At 45.8% G+C, this 9,519-nt stretch overlaps 1 protein-coding gene across 3 annotated transcripts in view; it reads left to right on the top strand.

Moving 5' to 3' along the window:
• cgnb (cingulin b) overlaps positions 1 to 6,970 on the top strand; it is a 27,681-nt gene extending 20,711 nt beyond the window's left edge. For all 3 annotated transcript variants that reach the window (XM_083646472.1, XM_083646473.1, XM_083646471.1), the window contains 7 exons: positions 1,433 to 1,594; positions 2,101 to 2,190; positions 2,331 to 2,414; positions 2,791 to 2,909; positions 3,086 to 3,194; positions 4,978 to 5,141; positions 5,572 to 6,970. In XM_083646472.1, the coding sequence (XP_083502598.1) occupies positions 1,433 to 1,594; positions 2,101 to 2,190; positions 2,331 to 2,414; positions 2,791 to 2,909; positions 3,086 to 3,194; positions 4,978 to 5,141; positions 5,572 to 5,704 (861 nt within the window). In that variant the 3' untranslated portion in view covers positions 5,705 to 6,970. The remainder of the gene's footprint in view (positions 1 to 1,432; positions 1,595 to 2,100; positions 2,191 to 2,330; positions 2,415 to 2,790; positions 2,910 to 3,085; positions 3,195 to 4,977; positions 5,142 to 5,571) is intronic.
• The last annotated feature ends 2,549 nt before the right edge of the window (positions 6,971 to 9,519 follow it).

Here is a 9,519-nt window from a genome sequence, read left to right as displayed (position 1 = left end):
AGAAACTATACAGACAGACAGACAGAGACAGAGGGGCTCAGTTGTGGGCGCGGATTGACTCCTGTTCGCAGCCAACGTCAGCTCCAGACAGAGCAATCTATATGGCTCTGGCTGCAGCATGCATCGATTTCTCTTTGATCACGGCTTTTTCCTCCTGTTTCTCCGGACCTGTCTCTAATCTGGAGAGCACTGTCGCCACCTAATGAGTCCGTAAAATAGGTTATACACCTTCAATAGCTCCCATATTTGTACAGGAGATGCCTGAGGCTTTCATCCACGTCCCACCGTCAAAAAACGCATTTGACGTCGATCGACGTCCGTGGCACTCTACGTCACTATTTACTTTGACGTCGATCGACGTCCGTGGCACTCAATGAGTTAAGAGGGTCTGTCTGTATGTCTGTATGTCCCCAAGAAAGAAAGTAAGAAAGTGGCTAGGTCGCGAATGTCATACAGGCTTGTCGTGGTGGCTACTAAAGTGATGTCATCACCGATGATGTCATAAATCTCTGATGATGTCACAGACAGTGATGAGGCCTGGTGGCCGACCTGGCCTAGTGATGTCATATATCACTGATGATGCACTCACACTCGAGCAATTGTGATTCCATTGGTGATTATTGTCGTCGTCATCACCACACACACACACACACACACACACACACACACACACACACACACACACACACACACACACACACACACACACACCAACCAGACACACACATTACAGACATTTGAAAATGAATTGACGTGCAACATTTCTGGAATGTGATCATCAGTTCTAAGTATTTGCAAATTTACAAAATGCAGTTTAAAGTGTAAAGAAGAAGAAGACGAGCAAGAAGTACCTTACAGGGTAGGGATTTAGACAAGATGAAGATTGTTTGTGCAACTGAATCTTGAGCTATTTGTGTCTACAGTCTGTAAACAAGATTACTGACAATGTCATGTTGGGGGGAAATATCAAAACAGAAAATGACTTCCCACTCTCCTTTAAGCCATTGATACCTGATGCAGCATTTGCGTGTATATCGTTGCCAAGAAACTTATCCTACACAGGAATGGAAGTCCCCCTCCCCACCATCTTTTCAGCTATGGCTGGCGGGTATGACTTCTGTCCTACGGATGGAGAGACTTAGGTTCCTGAGAATCAATTCACTCTGGAGATTTTCGGTTGTTTGTGTGTCTACGTTTATTTTATTTTATTGTCTGAATGTTTTTTTTTTTTTTTTTTTTGGTTATTTGTGGGGAAAGGCTTTCGCACACCTACGCGACAGGTGAACATTTTTTGTGAAAAAGAAAATAGAGGGTGTGTGTGACGCGGTTCACGGTCTTAAAGGGATACACACACAAATGCTGCATCAGGTATCAATGGGTTAAAACCCACTTAAAGCACTAACCCTCACCCCCCCTGCTACCTCGTTTCCAGGTTTCCCGTGTGAAGAAGGAGCTGCTGGCGTGTGGCGAGGAGAGAGACGGCGCCCAGTTGGAGAGAGACCTTCTCAGCAGCCGCCTCAAACACCTGGAGAGCGAACTGGACACGGAGAAGAGCGGCCACAACGACCGCACCCGGGAGGTCAGGGGGCTGGAGGTGAGGGGTCATGAAGCTCGTGGACTGGGGAGTCTAAAGATGGTTGGGGGTAAATTAGGCAATACGTTGTCGAGTGTAAGGGTCAAATGGCCAGCTGAGGGAGCCATATGCTTGTGAGGGGTCAAGTAGCTTTGAGACTTCGTGTAGTCAGAAATAAGTTCATTCCTTATGTAGGAGACATTTGACAGGACAGAAATATATATAGCTGAGTCCATCCCCATAGAGCCCATATTAAAATGGCTAACTTTACAGCAGGACTAACATACCTGGCAACATTGGGCTGTGAAAAAGTGGGAAATTTTCTGGGGTAGGCTATGGGTGAATGGCTTTGCCTCAACGTCCCCCCACCCCTATCTAACCTTACACCACAAATTAATTGAATGAATACGAGGATGTGAAGTAAATGGCTTTTAATGAGTCTTAAATTCATAACTACCGTAACAGTAAAATAAACGATAATAAAATCAAATAAAGATACAAAATGTGTCCTTTTGTATGTGTTTCAGGATAGAATTAAGACGATGGAGATCGAGGTGGACGAGGAGAAGAGCAGCGTGGAGCTTCTGAACGACCGCATCACGCGCAGCAGAGATCAGGTACGTGCACGCAGGACTATTTGGCTACACACACACACACATGCAAATGAGCAGGAAGTATGTCCATGTCACGGTGGTTCTCGGTACAGCTCTGTGTTCTGTTGACACTGCCTCTTTCTTTTCCCACTCTCTTCTCTCAGATCGACCAGCTCCGTTCAGACCTGCTGCAGGAGCGATCGGCAAGACACGACCTGGAGATGGACAAGAGTTCACTTGAGAGACAGGTACAGTAACGCACATGCACACGCACACACACACACACACACACACACACACACACACACAGCTAGAGTAACGCACTGCCCCACTCAGTCAGTGCCTGCACATGCACACGCACACACACGCACACACACACACACACACACACACACACACACACACACACACACACACACACACAGGTGCAGTAATGCACTGCCCCACGCAATGCACACACACACACACACACACACACACACACACACAGGTACAGTAACGCACTGCCCCACTCATTCAGTGTCTGCACACGCACACGTACGCACGCACCCACCCACCCACAGTTAAAGCACCTTTTTGCAAATTCCGTGCTTTATTGAGCTCACCATGTTGCTGTGGTCCCAGGTGAAGGAGCTGAAGACTCGTGTGGCAGACATGGAGGCACAGACCCGGCCCTCGTCTGGAATCAGCCTGCTGGAGAACAAAATCCAGGAGATGGAGGAGCGGCTCCGCAGTGAAGAGAGGTGCGAGCGAACACATGATATATCACAAGACATAAAAAAAAAAAAGGCTGATTAAAAAATACTGTCTATCTTTCTATATATGGAAGCTTACTTTTCAAGATGTATTTTGTGAGTGTAAGTGTGTTTTAGTGTTTCGGTCTTAAAATATCACGTGCATTCTGAAATTCCACACCCAGAGAGAAGGCCAGTATCCAGGCGTCTCAGAGACGGATGGAGAGGAAGTTGAAGGACCTAAACGCCACTCTGGACCAGGAGAGAAACCAGCACGCAGAGCAGAGAGACCAGGTAAACCCACTGCTCCAATACATGCTATGAGACCTGGATCAGGTACTATTTGCAAGTTTTCTTAGTGTTTGTTTGATCCTGGTTAGAGTATGAGATGGGTGCACTTTACTGATTTAGGACAGTTCATAGTATCAGCAGAGTTGTCGATCACAGATAGATATTACTTTCCTGTGGGTGTCTACATTTTCTGCCACTCAGTATTTATTATAGAGCGGCGCAGGGATGACGTATTTCTGTAGGCGAACCAGGAAGTCAGCATCGCCCTGGGGTTCCTTCGTCTCAAAGTCAATGCGTTTTTTTTAACTGGTTTTTGGTTAGACGCCTGAAATAAGATCTGTGGTTAACAAAAGGTTATGATACTGAGATCTTTGTGTTCAGCAATATCATCTTCACAAATTAACACCATTTTTATATTTGTGTAAGTGTAAATGCGATTGCCAGAAATCGCGTTTGCCAGAAAACGCTTAAAAATAATTTGCCATGATTATCTTACTGAACACAAAGGTCCAAGTATCATTACAAAAATCTAATCAAAAACCCATTCAAAAAATGACTTTGAGGCAAGGGAACCCATGCTAACGCATTTCCGGGTTTTAGGACGCATTCCCGTGGCACTCTATATTCTGCTGATTCATAAATTCAATTCAGGCATTGGTAAACTGCTGCTGTTGCAAAAGACTAATCTTAGCTGTACTCCTCCTGACCCTGACCCAACCTCACTTGGTCACCAGAACGCTCCCTGACCTCCCAGGCCCTATCCTCTTTCTGCTGCCCCCAACCTTTTTTTTTTAATTCTGGATATAAATTAAACCCATGTGTAGCCCTCAATCCACCCACTTCCTCACTCCTCTTCCTCCAACTCCACGTCTCCTCCTCAGTCCTCCTCTATTCCCATTTCCATCGGGCCTCCTCAGGGTTCCCACACGTCCTGCAAAACCTGGAAAACAGTGGCCAATTTTTCCAGTTATAGAAAACACATGGAAAATGAGATAAATAGTTCAAATGTCCTGGTAAATCTTGTGTTGTCCTTTCAACATTCGTCTATATTTTGCTTTAGCTGAGAATTAACTACGAGGCTATCTATCAGAGCTCCCCAAAACTGATAACATTGCCATCTGAAAGGGCTGAGTTATGTTCAGGATATTAACATTCGAGTGGTACAGTAGCTTATGCATGAGAGTATTTTTGAATAGGCTCCTCTCGTTTATGTTGTGGAAACGCTGTGAACGCACCCCAAAGTCACGTCACATGGTAGCACATGCAGGTGGGATGACACCGAAACTCATAATAATAATAATAATGTTATTATTATAGGTAATAATAATAATAATAATAATAATAATAATAATAATACAAATGTAAATATTGGGGGTGGCTGGTTTTTATTAGGTTTACACAAGAACACATCCCATCTTAAAAGTCTAAATTCCATTGCCATGCATGTACATCTGCACGTGTGTTTGCATTATTCTATGATCAATTTGTCATAATTTCTAAGCATGTAAGAGATGATTGCATACTGTAGATAAGGTATAGCCACAGACTGCATGTCTTTTATTAAATCAGACTTCCACAGAGAGGAACCTATTAGTGTATGGCGCGATCTCTGCCTTGTCATACCAGCTAGATCATCACTGAAATGTCCTGGAAAAGTCCAGGAAAATGATCTCTAGAGAAGAGTGGGAACCCTGCCCCTGTCCTCCCGTCCCCTCCGAACCCTCTCTCCCAGCTGTCCCCTCTCTGTCCCTCTAACCCCCCGTGCCTGCTGTCCCTGCGTCCCCAGCTGTCTCTGCGGGTGAAGGCGTTGAAGCGGCAGGTGGATGAGAGCGAGGGCGAGGTGGAGCGCCTGGAGGGAGTCCGCCGGAAGGTTCTCAGGGACCTGGAGGAGCAGCAGGAGCTACAGGAAGCCCTGCAGGCCAAGGTCACGGCGCTGGAGGCCGAACTAAAGTAGGACTCGACTTTTCAAAGACAATATTGAATTTATTTTGATCTCGTGGGATCTTTAATCACCATATTTCACATGGTGTATTTGGGAATTTGTTCCTTTGTGTACACCTCAGAGACACACATTTGTTCCACATATAATGGTGATTTCTTGTGCAAACATTATGCACGTAAACCATATCCAATACCTTGCATCTACTGTCCACTAGGTGGCACCCTATACTCTCTTATCTCAATTTTATGCAACATGCTGGACACACACAGTGTACTGTGTACCAAGCGCAAGGCATATGATTTGTCTCCAAGAAGGGATCACTTACAAGATCCCCTCATGGAAACGGACGGTACTTCGTATCCATTCAGCAGCAATGTACAAAAGTAGGCAAGCCATGAGGTAGAACTCAGTAGATGTCGTGTTTCTCTGATCTCCCAGGCGAAAGGGGCAGCAGACGCATCGGCCGCCTCTGGCCTCCAACCTCAGCTCTGAGGACGAGGACGGTTTCTACGACAGCAACAACATCACTTGCATCCTGAACGAGAGCCACCTACAGACCACCAACTGCTAGAGACGGACGGAGCGAGGAAGACAGGAGATATGAGCAGAAGATGAAGGATCAAAAGAAAAGCATGCGTTGATACTATGTTGGCGATTTTTAAGAGCTTGTCAGAGAGGGGTACTCGGGGCTTGAAGGACTAAGGTGTATGAAGAACTAAGTTGCCAAGCATGATGAAGTTGCCTTGCAGTTGCTCTTGATGTTCTTTTCAGATATATAGATCTACTATAGCACGGAAAAGAGACCGTTTGTCACGATGATTAGATTACATTTTGGTGCCTTCTGCTGCGATGGCTTTACTGTCTACTTTCATGTCTTGTCTGTCTCAAATTGTGGCATTTCTTTGCTCAGTTCTCACGCTGAGGAGAGGCATTAGAAGTACACTCAGAAAAACTGGGTTTTGCTGTATTCAGCTTGACTCGTGCACAAAAAGGCTTTTTACTGTATGAACACCGTGGTAACACATTATTGTTCTGTTCAAACTCTGTAAGTAAGGTGTCAAGATATTTTAGCAGTTTTGTTTTATTAATGCATGATCGATGCAACCCCCCAAAAAATGACTTGCATTTTTTGTTGTTGAATTAATTCTCTTTGTTCATCTTTTTTGTTATTAGCCTGGGCATACAAGTTGCATCTGTCAGTGTTGTTAGCACCTCTGTGTACCTCTGTGTTTCTTTGTAAAGTGACGTGACGTTTTGACTTTTTTTTTTAACGTGGACTGTGACAATGATGGCTGATGATGATTTAAAACTGAGCCTCTATTTTTACACTGTTCTGGCCGTGCATACCCGGTGTTGAAGACAATCACATACAGTAGCAACATGTATCCTCAGAGACATCTTCACTATACTTTTTCTACTTTAAGGGCCGTATTTCTGAATATGGTCCGCTTTCACATTTAGTTTGGTCCATGTGCATGTTCTCACTCAAATGCCTTAAGAAAAATAGCTGTATATTTGTTTTCAGTTGATGCTGGTGTTATCTTTGTATGCTGCTGTAATGATTTGAATAGTATTTCATATGCTTGCCAGTGCTTGCATCTACATTCCTATCGGGAGAATCATTAGCTAGGAGTAGGAAGTGTTTTACATTTCTCCTTGTTGCACCTGCCTGAACGTTAGGATAAATGACTTTTTGATGAAGATATTATTACCTTTTAACCATGTCACCTTTAAACTGTTTTTGGGGCAATTACAAATAACAAAATGAAGATTATTGTTTCATAATTTGCCGTTTAAATTTGATATGTGGTGAAAAGCTTTGTAAGCTTTTCCAAAAGTTTTGACACAGATATTTAGAATAAATGCTGTGTAAGAGGTACGTTGTATTTTTGTCTCATATTTTCTTACATCCATAAACTCATAATATTGTGTATTATCTATCTATATATATATATATATAATTTAGTACGTGGGCTCTGTTTCAAGTTCTGTGTTCGGCCCACAGCTATGCCGTTTTACGTGCGATCGGGCTGAAAACTTCAGGGTGTGTGAAGGGTGACCTGACGAGCCGGATTCTTTAATTAGGGCAGATTAATTGCCCTAAGGCTGATTGCCCTAAGGCTGAGGCTATAGTTCAGTGATGATGTCATCAGTGATTATGTCATCAGTGATGATGGAGGGGAGTGAGTTTAACCAACCCACTCGCTACCACTCGGAGTCAGGACTCACGAGGACTGTCATTCGGTTACACTCACCCCCTAAACTCACTCCACACAGCCACTGGGCATCCGGGTCACGGCACCAATGTAACCTGCGTTGTGTTGATGGCACTTGCAGCAAGCCTTTGTTTACACCAGGCGCTTAACAGAAGCAGAGCTGAAGCGGCGCTTAACAGAAGCTGAGTGTCACGCTAAACCGATCACACAAGAAGCACTCTTTTCCTCAGTGCCTCGCTCGGCGCGCCTTGCTCCGCCCACAACTTGCATTTACTTCATGCGTGGGCAGCTTCACGCTTCACGCTTGGAAAATAGAACAGAATCCTGAACGATCACTTCAGCGTGGCTTGAGCGTGGTTTGAGCTTGGCACGCATGCGGCAGGTGTGAAGGTCTCACCTGTTGGCTTCAGCGTGGCTTGAGCATGGCTTTGGCGCATGGTGTGAACGAGGGCTAAGCCTTTGTTCACACCAGACACCCAAGCCACGCTGAAGCTGAGCTCATACTTAGCCTTAACCGACAACTTCCATTGACTTCATGCCTGGCAGCTTCACGCTTGGAAAATAGGACTGAATCCTGAACGATCGCTTCAGCGTGGCTTGAGCAACGCACACGCGCGGCTGATGTGAACGGCCTCACCTGTTAACAAGGACACCGAAATGAAACTTGTGGGTTCAGCGTAGGTTGAGCGTTGCTTTTGGTGTATGACAGGTTTGGCAGATAAGATGGTTTGGCAGGATAAGATGAACCACACAGTGGTGAGAGATTACCAATTAATCTTTTAGTGGTCTAGTTTTTTCCCCCTTGGTGGAGCATTTTATGTGCTGTCTGTTTAGGCAGTTCACATTTGATGTTTGCTGTTAAAGCCCCCAAGAACAATAAGCAGTCATAGTCATAGACTGACTTATGGCATCAGCAATGCCATATCCTTCCCTGCGAAGGGTATAAATTGGACGACTTGCTCACAGCCCAGCCAATCAAGCCCTGAACCTGCAGAAAAAACGGACCAGTTCACTGTTCAGTGCTGCCACACATGCGGAAGACCGCTGAAGGGTATTTTAGGGGCAGTTTGTCGACAGGCATGTCAAATTTGAAGTCTGGAGTGAAGAGGTCTGATGAGTCAGTACATGTCTAACGATTTGTTCACACCATATGCCGAAGCAAAGCTCAATCCAAGCTGAAGCTGAGCTCACGCTAAACAGGTCACACCAGAAACACTCTTTTCCTCAGCGCCTTGCTCTGAGCTGCTCCTCCAGCCCCTCCCCCCCCCCCCCCCCCCTCCCAACTTGCATTGACTTCATGCCTGGCACATCGGCCGCTGCGCGCTGCACGCTTGGAAAATAGAACAGAAGCTGAAACTATCGGTTCAGTGTGGCTTCAGCGTGTACGGCTGGTGTGAACGGACTCGCCTGTTAACAAGGATGTCGAAATGAAACTGTGGCTTCAGCGTGGCTTCAGCGTGAGATTGGCGTATGGTGTGAACGTGCAAAATGGTCACATCAAGCTGTCTGCCTGTGAGACTATGTAGATGGTTGCCGCAGCCAGAGATGGGGCTCCTGCCGTGCACCAGGTCCAGCTCCACAGCCTTCCTGACGATGAAGGTGACGGTCCTGCTTGGGCAAGCCCAGCTTGGAGCAGAAGCAGGACATTAAGTCTCCTGTGGCGATGACGAAGTCCACACTCATCTGTAGCGCCTCCTCTGATGGTTCTGGTACTTTGGGTTACCAAACTCATCAAAGCTAGCTGCGCCTGTTCCCTTGCTGATCATAGTCGTCAGGTCACCACCATTGAGCAGCAGGTTCTGGGCATCTCCCACTCTGGATGGATCCTTGGTGGCTGTCTCATTGGTCAATGTCCTCCACTCTGAGCCCACATCGATGACGCGGTCGCACACCACAAGGCCACATTCGGTGCAGATCATGTCACCTGCTCTGTAGTCCTCCACCAGCATGGCATCAGGGTGGTAGCGACATCGAACACTGGGAAGTGCGAGAGCTTGTCTGCGGGTTGTCGACGCCATGTTAATGCTCAGTTTGTGAGGCGGTGAACAGTTAGTGCTATACTTATAGCCTCTGTAGAGAATGATTTATGACATCACTGATGATTTGTGAAAGACACTGATGATGTCATAGACATTGTGACATCAGTGAAGCAATAAATTGTTTTATTTTA

This window comes from Poromitra crassiceps (assembly GCF_964638095.1).
Source record: "Poromitra crassiceps genome assembly, chromosome: 11".
Taxonomy (NCBI): Eukaryota; Metazoa; Chordata; class Actinopteri; order Beryciformes; family Melamphaidae; genus Poromitra; species Poromitra crassiceps.
The sequence above is the reverse complement of the archived record's forward strand: the minus strand, read 5'-3'. Positions and strand labels throughout refer to the sequence as shown.